The 14,709-nt window shown below is 33.1% G+C and overlaps 1 protein-coding gene across 1 annotated transcript in view; it reads left to right on the forward strand.

Moving 5' to 3' along the window:
* Window positions 1-13,280, forward strand: part of SH3BGRL (SH3 domain binding glutamate rich protein like) — a 73,458-nt gene extending 60,178 nt beyond the window's left edge. Inside the window, exons 3-4 of the mRNA XM_081276848.1 lie at window positions 3,490-3,570; window positions 11,952-13,280. Of these exons, the coding sequence (XP_081132974.1) occupies window positions 3,490-3,570; window positions 11,952-11,984 (114 nt within the window). The 3' untranslated portion in view covers window positions 11,985-13,280. The remainder of the gene's footprint in view (window positions 1-3,489; window positions 3,571-11,951) is intronic.
* Window positions 13,281-14,709: the final 1,429 nt, after the last annotated feature.

Below are 14,709 nucleotides of genomic sequence, written 5' to 3' on the forward strand. Positions count from 1 at the left end.
TTATTAATAGTTTTTTTTCCTTTATATTGCTGACTAGCTATCATTTTACACATTTACCATAGTTAATTTTACCACTACTTTCAGATTTGGGCAATTATGACTACAGCTGCATTAAACATTTGCATTCTTTTTTGTGGGGGATATCAGGGATTGAATCCAGGAGTCCTTAACCACTGAGAAACATTTCCAGACCTTTTTAGTTTTTATTTTGAGACAGGGTCTTGCTAAGTTGCTTAGAACCTCAGTATATTGCTGAGGCTGATTTTGAACTTGTGATCCTTCTGCTCAGCCTCCCAAGTCACTGGGATTATAAACATGTACCACCATGCTTGACATTTTTGTATGAATACTGATTTTCATTTGTCAAGGGTAAATTCCAAGGAATTTGCCTCATATGGTAATTGCATTTTTAAATTTTAAAACTGTCAAAATGATTTCAGATTGTCTGAGCCATTTTGCATTCTCACGTATGATCATTCCTGATACTCAGTAATACTCTCAGTATTTGGTTTTGTCAAAGAGTTTTTGTTGTTTTGTTGTTTGCAGTACTGAGGATCAAACCGAAGGCCTTATACATATTAGACAAATGCTATCTCACTGAGCTACATTCCCATCACTATTATAATTTTTTAAAATCAAATTAAAAGATATGTCTTGGTGTCTCTTGAATTTTTTTTTTTGCAATTAAATCACTTTAATTGATTTATTTTTATTTTTGCCACCAAAGGCATATATCTGTAATAGAGATAATTATAGGCATTTAAAGACTTAAAACAGGGGCTGGAGTTGTGTCTCAGTGGTAGGGCATTTGCCTAGCATATGTGAGGCCCTGGGTTTGATCCTCAGCACCACATAAAAATAAAAAAGTAAAATAAATGTATTGTGTCCATCTACAACTAAAAAATAAATATTTTTAAAAAATAAAGGCTTAAAACATTTTAATATTTGATTCGCATATAACAAATAGTGGTAGCATTTCACTAGTTGCTTAGGAGTTGGAGAGAAGTAATCTTGAGCTGCCTCAATTGTTCAAGAACATAAAAAAAAACAGTAGCTAAAATATAGTATTATTTATTTTAGGTTACAATTCTTTAAAGAATTGACAGGACATTGCTATTTCTATGTGAAAATAGTTTGACCTGAAAGCCAAAACCATTGTAATTACATTTTAAAAAGTTAGCTAGGCATGGTGGTGCATACCTGTAATCCCAGCAATTTAGGAGGCTCAGGCAGGAGGATCATGAATTCAAAGCCAATCTCAGCAATGGCAAGGTAATAAGTAACTCAGTGAGACCCTGTCTCTAAATAAAATACAAAATAGGGATGCAGCTCAGTGAACCCCTGAGTTCAATCCCTCGTACCAAAAAAAAAAAAAAAAAGTAAAAATAAAACCCATAATAATTGCCACGAACAGGTAGGATTTATTTTCATATTTCTAGGATATACATATCAAAATAATTATGTTGAGCAGCCATGATGAATAATATGAATACCTCTTATGAAGAATCATAAAGGTAAGTTTTGGGATCCTTTTTTTTCTACCTGTGCTCAATATCAAACCCAGGGCCGTATGCATGCCAGTCAGATACTCCACCACTAAGCCACATCCCAGCCTTGAAATCCACTTTTTTATTTATTGGTTCTTTTTAGTTATACATGGCAATAGAATTTATTTTGATATAATTATTAAAGCATGGAATATAACTTGTTCTAATTCAGTCCCCAGTACTTCCCCTTCCCCTCCCCTGATTCTCCTCCCCCTGTTCCCTTCCTTCTATTCTACTGATGATTCTGCTGTTTACTTATAGTTATTTTTAAAATTAGTATCTTTTAGATATACTTTATGGTAAGATTCACTGTGATACACACATACACCACACACACACACACATACATACATAGGAATGTTATGTCAGATTCATTCCACTGTCTTTCCCTATTCAATCCCTCCTCCCTTTCCTTCATTCCCCTCTTCTGCTCCATGGATCTTTCTTTTTATTCTTTTTGTTTCCATCCCCCTTATTTTGAATTAGTGTCCATTTTATCAGAGAAAATATTCAACATTTGTCTTTTTGGAACTGGCTTATTTTAATTAGCATGATAGTCTCTAGTTCCAAATGTCATGAAATCATTCTTCTTTATGGCTGAGTAGTACTCCATTGTGTATATATATCCTACATTTTCTTAATCCATTCATCTGTTAAAAGGCACCTCAGTTGGTTCCATAGCTTAGCTACTGTGAATTGTATTGCTATAAACATTGATGTGGTTTAATTTGCATTTTGCTTAATGGTTTATGGTATTGAGCATCCATTCAAGGGCTTATTTCCATCCTTACAGCCTGTTAAGTGTCTGTTCAGTTAATTCACTTACTTTGAAATGGGCTATTTATTTTATTACTGTTCAAATTTGTGCGTTTTATTTATTCTGGATACAATTTTTTCCCTATGTATGCATTTTGCAAATATTTTCCTACCTGTAACTCATCTTTTTATTCTCTCAGCAGTGATTTTCATAAAACATTTTTTAAGAAATTCTGATTGTTCTGAAAGAAATTCTGAATATGAAGAAAATTACTCTCTGATGGTTTCTTGGAGTAAGGTCCAAACGTTTAAGGGGTGTCATTGGCTTGAGAAGCTCTGAACTTCTCAGATCCTCCAAATGCCCAGAAAAAATAAAAAGTACTTAGAATTAACTTTACATTTGGTAATCTATTGGTGAGGCACTCTCTAGAGAAACCAGCAAATAATGAAATTTTTTAAGCTTTAATAAATCAGCTAAAATTCTAGGCTTCTTTCTATATGCTTAAATATCCAATTGTCCAGATGAAGACAATGACTGTTTCTGAGTATTTTTACTATTGATTATAAGTTATCGTCAAATTTAGGCAAGTCTGCTTATTAATTTTGGAGAAATTAGTTTGGTATTTTACAGGGTGGCAGTGGGAAGCCTAACCAAACTCAGTTGTATGAGGCTTCTCTTGGATCCCAAAGGCAGAATCCTCTTAGTGTTTTTGTTGCTCTTGTGGTCATATTTCATGAAAATCTCATTCCCCTCCCCAAAATATGGCACACACTCACCATTCTTCTGGTCTTTGGTATTTAAAGATAATATTTGGTCTAGTGTAGAATCAGAAAAAATCTTCATCTCAATGAATAATGGAAGAGAAGTTTGGAGTACTGTCACAACAATCTCCCACCAGAAATATTCTCTTACTGGCAAATAGTTAACTACTTTGGGTAGTGGAGGAAGCTGCAAGCAGATATAAATTCTAAGTGATATAGAAAAAAACATTCTGCAGTTTGGGCCCCAAAGACTAGAGATTGAAAAACCTGTCTCTTTACTATTCCTTCCAGAATTCTAGCTTTATGGAAGTTAGCCTGTCTGCCCCCCATGACACAATTAATCAAACAGTTAGGTTGTTATGAATTAATCTCTTTCCTTTGTTAGTTTCACAGTGCTAATTATTATTGCCTTCTTTTCACCAAGGACTATGATGCCTTCTTTGAAGCTCGAGAAAATAATGCAGTCTATGCCTTTTTAGGCTTGACAGCACCACCTGGTTCAAAGGTATGATTTGATTTTCCCTGCTTTATAGATCATTTTATTGTTGCTAGGTTTTTTTAAATTAGTAATATTCTGTTATTTATTAAGCATGCAGATTGAGTCAAAGGCATTGTATCATTGCTAAAAGTCCCTATTCTGCATTCAATGAAGCCTTAGTAGGACAAATGTGTGTAATCATACACATAAAGCTATAAAATGTTTGTGTAAAAAGTATATGGTAGGTGTAGTGACCTCCCTATCAAGCTACCCAAGACCAATTTTATCATTAACCATTCAAAAATAAGTGATTAGCAATTGCTAAAATTCCTACTAATCCAGCTGTCTACAAGAACAGCATGTCTTAGTTGTAATGGTAATCTCTCTCTTTAGTGGGCTCATTATATTTGTGTGAGAGCTAATGATATTTACTTGTTCAAGCTAAGTAAGACTTTTGAGTTACAAAACTGTTCACTAAATTGCTGGCTAAATTTGGGATATTTTTCCTGCCAAAACAAATTGACTTTTCCAGTGGCAATGTTCCCAGGAGAGACCAAATAAAGAAAACAAAAAGGAAATCGCCTATCTAATGAAATGTCTTGAAGCTATGAATTCTAAATATACCTTTGCCTTTGCAATAGGGCCTTCTGTACACAAATTAGTTTAATCAAAATATAAAGCCCCTATTTTATCAATCTGACTTATGCTCTTAGCAATGGATTTCATGTTAAAAAGGTTATTTAAACTTCAGCTCCTTCTCCAATTTTGATCTTATGTTATTGTCTGTGTGTTCACTAGATATCATTTTATTACTATTTGTATTACTGTGAAATTGTTTCCTTGCCAAACTTTATTTTCCCATGAATAAAATGTCACATTTTAGGCTTTGTATACTTTCAGTCATAACAAAATTTAGGTAAGGCACTTTGGCTTAATTAAATTAATAAGACCCAGGTTAAGTTGTTGTGTTAGTGCAGAGAAAGGAAGAATAAAAGAAAACATAATGTTTTCTGTGGTGGTTAACTTTCTCTCCTTCAGTTAAATTTGTCATTCACTCATTCATTCAACAAGTATTTATTGAGTGTCAAGCATGGACATTAATGGTGGGACATAGACATAAAACACAATATAGTACCTCATCCTAAGTGTTTATAATCAAGTGGGGATATGTGCAAATAATTATGTAACAAAGATTGTGTAACAGTAATTTCAATTCAAGGCACATTGTGCCAGGCATGGTGGTCCATGCCTGTAATCCCACAACTTGGGAGACTGATGTAGAAGGATAACAAGTTTGAGACTAGTCTCAGAAATTAAGTGAGATGCTGCATCAAAATAAAAAAAAATAGGTGCTGGAGACATAGCTCAGAGGTTGAATACCCTTAGGGTTCAATTATCAATACTGCAAAAAATAAAGAAAAAAGAAAGAGAAAAGAAAAAGAAAAAAAGATACATGATTGTCTAAGATTGATATGACAGATTATTGTAGGAGTTAAGAAGAAATAATCATAAATTTCTAATAAGGTAAAGATTAGGGAAGTTTTCACAGAGGAGGATGGCATGTTAGCTACTGGTGATTCCAAAATAATAAAGGCACCATTCACAGGGTTAGCAATAGAAACCACTGAATTGGGGGTGTAGTTTCACATGAGAATATGTTCAGGGAGCAGAGTGTAGTATAATATAACTTCACAATAGGTAATATTAAATAGAGAAGGTGAGACTGGCTAGGTAGATTGGTGCCAGATTATGATTGCTATACTAGGTAGTTTCACTTTTACCTCTGTGTATCCAAAAGGAATTGGAGAAAGCAGTGATGTTATTATTTTAGTATTTTAGCAATAATTGAGATGGTTGTGTATATAAGAATTGGAAGGGTTTGAAGCTACCAGTATGGTGACTGGGAAATGAAACAAAAGCCATTAAGGAAGAGAGAGAGAGGGAGAGGGAGAGTCTTAGGAGAGAACATGTGATGTTCTGCAGAGATTGAAAGGAATGAGAAGAGGTGTACTAAAAAGAGAAATTTTAATATGTGGGAAGGTCAGGAAAGTTTAGGTTTGAAAGTATTCTAACTTCAGTGTGAAGCAGGAAGAGAAGCTACCTGTTAGGAGTGAGGGGAAATTTGCAACATTAGAATTTTGAGAAGAATGAAAGAATTCTCTTGTTGAGGATAGGCAAATATAGAAATAACTGAACGAGGGCCCAGTGAAAATTAAAATTGATGAACCCATGAGCCAGTCAGCTTGGTGATGTTTTTTTTTTTTTGTTTTGTTTTGTTTGTTTGTTTTTTGTCTATCATAGTTTAAACCTGGGAGTAGGAGTAGAGGAGAACAACAGGGTATGTTATAAAGGATTAGATAAAAGGAAGCTGATGCCAGGTGCAGTGGTGTAGACCTATAATCCTAGCAGCTCCGGAGGCTGAGGCAGGAAGATGTGAGTTCACAGCCAGCCTCAGCAATTTAGAAAGGACCTAAGCAACTCAGTGAGACTCATCTCTAAATAAAAATATAAAAAAGGGCTGGAGATGTGGCTCAGAGCTTAAGTGCCCCTGTGTTCAATCCCCAGTACAAAAGAAAAAAAAAAGGGAGTTGATATCTTGGGTTAATAACAGCAGGTCTAGAATTGACAATGGACATGAAGGTTGGATTGATAATAGGGAGATTTCAAATGTTAGTATTTAATACATTGGATGGGGGTTGTAGCTCAGTGGTAGAGTGCTTGCCTAGAATGTGTGAGGCATTGGGTTTGATCCTCAGCACCACATAAAATCAAATAAAGATATTGTGTCCATCTATAACCAAAATATTTTTAAAATATTTAATATGTTTTGTCAAGACTAAAAGTGATAAGTTTTATATCAGAATATCATTTTCCATTCTTTAGCTCAATTTTAAAAGTCCTCTGCATTGAACAGGACAATGAGCCTTCAAGAAAGAACTGTCTGAACATAAAGTATGCTAAATAGGAAATACAACTAATAGCCCACATTGGAAAAGTATTCTGAAAGTAAAAGAAATGTGGTAAAATGAAATGCAGTTTTCTTCTATGAAATCAGCAAAATTAAAACAAAATGATAATAATCTGTTCTGAGAAGAGTTCATTGAAACAAATATTCAATTCAGTACTGGAGATAGTAAAAATTTGTGGGTGCCATTTAGAAAAAACAGAAGGGCAAAATACATATCAAATACTTCAAAAATGTTTATATTCTTCTATGGTTTAGATCATGAGGTGTTGTCAGAAGTTTATGTATGAGACAGTACAAGAAATGTTCAGATGTGAAATCATTAGATGATTAGATATGTAACCTAATAAGCAGTTCAGTCCACCAATATAGAAGTAGGTCTGGGGTGGGGGGGTGCTATCTTTAGGCTTTATATTTTGTCTATGGTAAGCAGAGATTCATATTCATTCTCTCTCTCTCTCTCTCTCTCTCTCTCTCTCTCTCTCTCTCTCTCTCTCTCTCTCTCTCTCCCCTCTCTCCCTCTCCCTCTCCCTCTCCCTCCCTCCCTCTCCCTCTCTCTCTCTCCCCTTTCTGTTGCCGATTTCTGAGCTGCTTTCCTCTGCCATTCCCTTCTGTCATGATGTTCTCACCTTGGGCCCAAGGTATAGAATAGGCTATCTATGAATTGAACCTTTGATACCATGAGCCAAAATAAACTTATCCTCCTCTGCCTTATTCCTGTAACAGTGACAAAAAGCTGACTAAATCACACTTTAATGATTTCACATTGGGTATCATAGTCTAATGAATGTAGGAAAATCTTATGGATAAAACCACAAATCAACATGTAAAACTTAGCAAGTTACATGTTTAACAGAAGGGACAACCAAATTAATCCACCAAAATTCTAATACTTGAGAAAAAACATCTTAGTAAAGGACAGATTTATTTTGACTTATTGTTTTGGATGTTTCAGTCCATGACCACTTGTTCCCATTGCTTTGTGCCTTTGGTGAAGCAGCACATCATGGTGGGGAGCAGGTGGTGAAGCATATTGGCTTACCTAATGCAGGTCAAGAAAGAGAGAAAGCAAGGATGGAGCTGGGAACACAATATAAATTTCCAGAGCACATCTCCTATAGCATAGTTTCCTCCACCTCTAAAAGGTCCATTCCATTTTAAATATATCAGTGGATTAATCCATCAATGATATTGAATCCCTCATAAATGAATTACTTCCCAAAAGACCCATCTCTGAATATTGCTGCATTAAGGGATCAAACCTTTAACCAAAATAGTTTGGGGGACTTTCTAGATCTAAACCACAGCACCACCTAAATGAACTTTGTGGATAAAAATATGGATAAAAGTGCTATATATATTTTGAACTTTGGAAACTAGTTAACTATCGAAAATATAGGGTCAACAAGATACTTAAATCTACTCAATGAACACATGCTGTCATTTTTTAAAAAATATATACACGAGTCCCTCTTTACCTACAATCTCATTTTCTAGTTTTAGTTACCTACAGTAATTGTGATCTGAAAATAGTACTGGAAAATTCCAGATGTAATTCATTAATTATAAATTGCTGCTCAGAATACTGTGATGAAATCACTCACCATCTCACTTCATCCCACCCAGGAAATGAATCATCCCTTTGTCCAACTCATCCACTCTGTATGCACTACCTTCCCCCCACGTCAGTATACAGAGGGACTACATTCATATGATTTTTATTATAGTATATTGTTATCATTGTTATATTATTATGGATGTTAATCTCTGTGACTAATTTATTATAAGTCAAGCTTTATTGAAGATATGGTTGTATAGGAATATATATAATCATAGTATAGGGGAGTGTGGTACTCTCTGTGGTTTCAGGCACCTACTGGGAGTCTTGAAGTGTGTCCTATATGGATAAGAGGAAACAAGAGTAGTTTGAAGGAAAAATATTAAAATTAGTTCAAGAATAATTTCTATAGTATAATTTTCTAGTTGAATTTATAGCCTATAAATAGGACAAAAGGTATGATTTAAAGGAACCGTAGCCCATATGCATCTTTTTCTCTCATTCTTTATTTCCAAATAATTAATATGCATACTCTTTACATTTAAATATTTTTAAAAACTATTGCGCTTGAGAGTTTGATATTATTACCCTAAGTACATGTACGAAGACATGAATTGTGTGAAAATACTTTGTATACAATCAGTGACTTGAAAAATTGTGCTCTATATGTGTAATATGATATGAATTACATTCTGCCATCATGCATAACAGATTAGAATAAATAATTTAATAAAAATAAATAAAAACTCTTTCTGAGAAATATTTTCATAAAACAAGGGTTTTTCTCTAGAAGACAAAATATTTTTACATACATTTGTATATTTGATGTTTTTAAAAGTTACATAAATACTATAAATTACTCTTTTATTAATTCAAAAAAATCTTAGCACTGAAATTTCTTGTTTTGCAGTAAAGGTTATGGTTTTGAGATATGAAATAAAATAATTGATATTTTTGCTAAAAAACAAACCTAGTGATATTTGTGCTGAAAAGAAAATGACTACCTTGAAGAAGTATGTTTACCAGTGTGTTCAGGGAATAGAGTGCTCGTTAAGAGAAATGTTCTCATTAGCTTTGGTTGTATCATCATGCTCGGGAGTGTTGCCTCTGCTGTGAAATTTGAAGGCAATCCTATTTCTGCTTAATTCATCATATTCTTACTGCCTCTTCAAGACAGATAATGCTAGCTAAGGACTTGGATTGGGTTATTAGGGGAAAAAATAGAGGGAAAAAGGAGGAATGGATGCTTGTAATGGGGTGAGCATTTAGCTACACTTAACACACATCTCATTCTATCCTTATATTATCCCTAAGAATTAAGTGACACTAATACCATTCTACACAGGAGAAAAATGGAACTCCAATCATTAAATTTATCCATAGATACATAATAATTGAGTAGCAGAATGAGAATTTGAATCCTGGATTACCTGACTCAAAACCATGGTCTGATATTTACATTAGGAATAGGGGAGAGTGCACCTCATATTCTTGTTTCTAAAGATTGCTGGTTGATTGGTTGACTTGTGATTCCATAAATATTGACTACTTTCTTTCAAGGAATAATAAAATTTGAATCAATTTACATGTTTTATTAATAAAATGTAAGTAGAAAAATAAATAATTTATGATTTATTCTTAAGACTAATTACAAAGAATGTGATTTGCCTTTTAGTAATTTGTAATTAAGAAGTAAAATTGAAGAGCTGTGGAATTTATGACAAATTATAGCAAAGATTGATATAACTTTAAGAGGATAAACTGGTCTAAAATACTGGTTACTCAGAGGTATTTCATGCTCATAGGAAGAAAGACTTATATTATTATTATATAACTTCTCCCATGCTATATATTTTAGGCATTTGATGAATCTTGGTGTAAAATTTGTTTTCTGCTGGGACATTGTTGAAACTTGTTCTATAAAATGAAACAAGGCATATAATGTGAATAGAAGATCTATTCTTTTTTGAAGTTAGAAACTTCCCTTTCTTAATTCTGACTAGACATTTTAGAAAGTGATCAGTAGTATATTTCATCTGTTTTTTTAAAGATGTATTAAGGATGATTGGGCTGGCGATATAACTTTGTTGTTAGAGTGCTTGCCTTGCGTTCACAAGGCCCTGGGTTCAATCCCTAGCACCAAAAAAAAAAAAAAAAAAAAAAAATCTATGGTGACCTTTCTTCTTCTGTTTTGCTTTTTTTGGAAGGGTGTAAAAGCCCATCATTTCTTTTTGCTTTTCCCCCTTCTAGGTTCATTTTGAAATATTCAGCTGCTCCTGTTTCCACCTTAGATCAACTCATATTAAATTAATGACAGATTTTTCAGGATTGTTGTCTGGTATACTTGATTTCTGCAACCTAAGACTGATGTTACTTTTGCCAAAGCTACTTTTGCCACAAACCTTTTTTTTTGTTTAAATAATAAAGCAACTTTAATACAATAAATAAAGAATTGTGTATATAGAAGTAAAGGGATAACTAAAAATTAATGAAAATATATCAACACTTGGACCAGGGATTCTCCCCCCCCACCCTTTTTATTCTTTTTTATTAATTGTTCAAAACATTACAAAGTTCTTGACATATCATATTTCATACATTTGATTCAAGCGGGTTATGAACTCCCATTTTTACCCTATATACATATTACAGATTCACATCGGTTACATATCCACTTTTTTACCTACTGCCATACTGGTGTATGTTGTATTCTGCTGCCTTTCCTATCCTCTACTATCCCCCCCTTCCCTCCCCTTCCCTCCCCTCGCTCCCCTCCCTTCCCTTCTTTTCTCCCTACCCCATCTACTGTAATTCATTTCTCTCCCTTGTTTTTTCCCCCTTTCCCCTCATTTCCTCTTATATGTAATTTTGTGTAACAATGAGGGTCTCCTTCCTTTACCATGCAATTTCCCTTCTCTCTCTCTTTCCCTCCCCCCTCTCATCCTGTTTAGTGGTGATCTTCTTTTCATGCTCTTCCTCTCTATTCTGTTCTTAGTTGTTCTCCTTATATCAATGAAGACATTTGGCATTTATTTTTAAGGGATTGGCTAGCTTCACTTAGCATAATCTGCTCTATGCCATCCATTTCCCTGCAAATTCCATGATTTTGTCATTTTTTAGTGCAGAGTAATACTCCATTGTGTATAAATGCCACATTTTTTTATCCATTCATCTATTGAAGGGCATACAAACCTTTTTTTAAAAAAAATTATTTTGTTGTCATAGTTGGACATAATACCTATTTTTTTGTTTATTTATTTTTATGTGGTGTTAAGGATCAAACTGGACGCCTCACACGTGCTAGGCGAGCACTCTACCGCTGAGCCACAACCCCAGCCCCTTACCACAAATCTGTAGTTCAAAAAACTTGAAATTTATTTTGTTGAGAGCTAGAACACGTATGTAGTTTGGTTTAGAGTTCCTTATGCTAGATTACCCACTGTCTAGAAGAGAAGGAAAACAACCTGATCTCTTCTGCCTACTGTCATGAAACATAAAAATCACAATCCTTGAGTGGATAACCACATTTTCTAAGTAATTTAATCCTTAATTTAACAAAACTTTAGTTAATAATTTTTTGAAAACTCAGCTATTGTGAAAAATCATAAAAAAAACGAACCAGCTGACTCTTCTTAAATAAAATATCAATTATAAACTGTAAGTCACTTACTGTTATGGAATTTTTCCAAACCAGTAGTAATGATTAGATAGTTTTTATGTATTTCCAGAAAGCCATTTCCACTTTATATTTTTTCTATTAGTACTTTTTTAAAGTATTAATTTTTGGGGAGTAATTACTGTTTTTGAATATCCTTAGTAGTGTAACAAAAATACACATGGATATCACTTTATGTTCAAACATATTCGTTTTGTTTTTCATTTCAGGAAGCAGAAGCCCAGGCAAAGCAGCAAGCATGAACCTTAAGCATTCTGCCTTAAGCGTCTTGAAAAATGAGTCTCCATTGCGTTTGTTAAATAAAAAAAAAAAAAAATCTTGGCTTCAAAAGAAACAGGCTTAATGTTGAAATAAATAGTTTAGTTGGTGTTCTTGCATGCAAAGAATCAAAAGGAAAGCATAATTAAAATGTGAAAATGATGGTGAGGAGAATGGGAGATGAACATACATTTTGAAGTAGGTATCATAGGATAATATTGTATTGTGCCAAGGCATTTATGTACTTCACTGATTTTTACAGAAAATGCACTTCTTTTTAAACTATTTTTTATTGCAGGTTAAGAATATCTAAAGCTTAACATTGAGAGAATCTGTCTCTTGTTCCCAAATTGCCTCATTAATTTTGGTGAACAAGAATGTGTACCTTTTTAATGTGATTTTATTGTGATTCAAAGTACTTACAGGTAATGTTTGTGATATGTTAAACATTGTAATTTCCTGGCAATCAAAACATTCCCATTCTTTTGTAGAAGAAATTTCTATGTACTGAACCACAAGTTTTCCAAGCTTATACATGTAGACTTTCATTGCATATTAGGGGATCAGAATAGGTGACTTCCCACAAAATCAAAGCCAAACAAGAAAATAATAAATGCTTTTAGTTGGCAAGTTTCTTCTTTAACTACACAGTTATGGAACCACATTTCTAAGTTGCTTGCTTCAGTGAAATGTTTATGTGTTTGTCATGGAAGTGGGATGACAAATAAATTTAAAATGGCATCCTCTTACAAAGAGCTTAGATACTTCCTTAACTCTTATAAAATATGTTGGTACTTATTGCCCAAGATTTGATTGTTTGGGGTTTTGATAAAAAAAAAATTAGTGATTTTTCTCCCTTTAACAAAACTTTTTAATCATGAAGGTCACTATCTCTTGATATATAACTTCTATGTTTCAATTTAGGCATATAGTATGTGAGTACATTAATCTAAGTAGAGAGATTTTTCCTATGGTTCTATCAAAAAGTACAAGTATCAAATAAGCAGAGCAACATTTAAAATATTTTTGACAACTTTAAAAGATGAGAATCATGGCCTAAATCACTTACCAAGAAGATATTCACATTGTATGCTAGTTCCATACTACTTTATTTCTACAAAAAAACAAACACCTTTTACGTTAAAATACTTTATCATATCTGTTGTTTGCAAGTCTGTACTCTTTGCAAAAATCAACATATAAGAAGACATGGCTTTGTTGACTGAGATTCAAATTTAATGTGATGCTTTGAAATAAACTCACTACTTTTAGAAACATAATGTGTGTGTTCCTGGAGTTTCTAAGTAATATAAATTTTATTTAATATAATTTAATTTTAGGTGAGTCCTTATCTTTTTTAGAGGGTTGGGAAGGGAATAAAAGAGAAAATAATGGAAAGAAAACAATTTGAATGAAATTTCTAAGTTTTCTTTGTTTAATTGATTTTATTTTATAAATACATGACAGCAGAATGCATTACAATTCTTATTATACATATAGGGCACAATTTTTCATATCTCTGTTTGTATATAAAGTATGTTCACACCAATTCATGTCTTCATACATGTACTTTGGATAATGATGTCCATCACATTCCACCATCATTGCTAACCCCCTTCCCCCTACCTTCTCCTCCCACCCTTCTGCCCTATTCGGCTATTCCTCCCATGTTCCTCCTCCCTACCCCACTATGAGTCAGTCACCTTATATCAGAGAAAACATTCAGTATTTGCCTTTTTTTTTTTTGTCCTGAATTTGGAATATACACCAGAGTCAAACTATCTTGATTATTGCTTACAAAAAAGCTGCATAGATCTCTAGAAAGTAGGGTGTTTTATAATGGATTTTGGGAAGTCCTAAAAGTTAGCTTGTCTTTTTCTAAGCTTTATTAAGTACTGCAGATGATATTTGGAATATTCTTCATGGAAAGAGTTTACCTTTAATTTTGTATCAAGAAATTTAACACTGTTATAAACAATAATTATTCAAAAATAGATGTATTTTAAGGTGTTTATGTCTATTAGCAGTACCCTATAATTAACGTTTTTGTGGATTTAAAGTAAAAGGTTAAATTGAGTCTTCCTAAATGGAACTCTGAGAAATGTATGTCTGGCAGATACAATAAAAGAAAAGCAAATACAATTCTGAATATTAAGGTGCATTTTATAAAAAATTTTCACAGTATTTGGGAAAATAATCCCTGCTACTTTTTATTTTATGTTTGGTATATTTATATTTGTAAATCAGATCTAAAAATTTGCTAATTTTGTATTTTAGAGCTGATTTGGTCTTTAAAATATCTGACCTTCAGTAAAGTTTCCATTTTCACCAAACAATGCAAATTGGTTGTTGATTGTATTGTTAAATGTCAAGACTTCTTTGGGAATGTGAGTGTAGGGGGAAAGAGAATTTTAAAGCAAAGATTGTTAATTAATGCTTGGAAAGTCTAAATTCAGAGAATTTTGGTGATGCCAGGTTTCATTTACATATTCTATTCATTCAGCAAAAAGTAAAATGGAGGGTTCACATAAATTTTATTACTCAGTCATAGATGTTAAAATATAGGAAGATTGAAATTGATCTAATCTTTTGCTCTGTAAAATAAATTTCTTTTGAAGAATCAAATAAAATTTATTAAGAGATATTTATATTTGATTAATTTGAATCTTCTGATCTTCTGCCCCATCCCACCACTCCTGTCACTGAATA

Source organism: Spermophilus citellus (assembly GCF_964194105.1).
Source record: "Spermophilus citellus genome assembly, chromosome: X".
Lineage (NCBI taxonomy): Eukaryota > Metazoa > Chordata > Mammalia > Rodentia > Sciuridae > Spermophilus > Spermophilus citellus.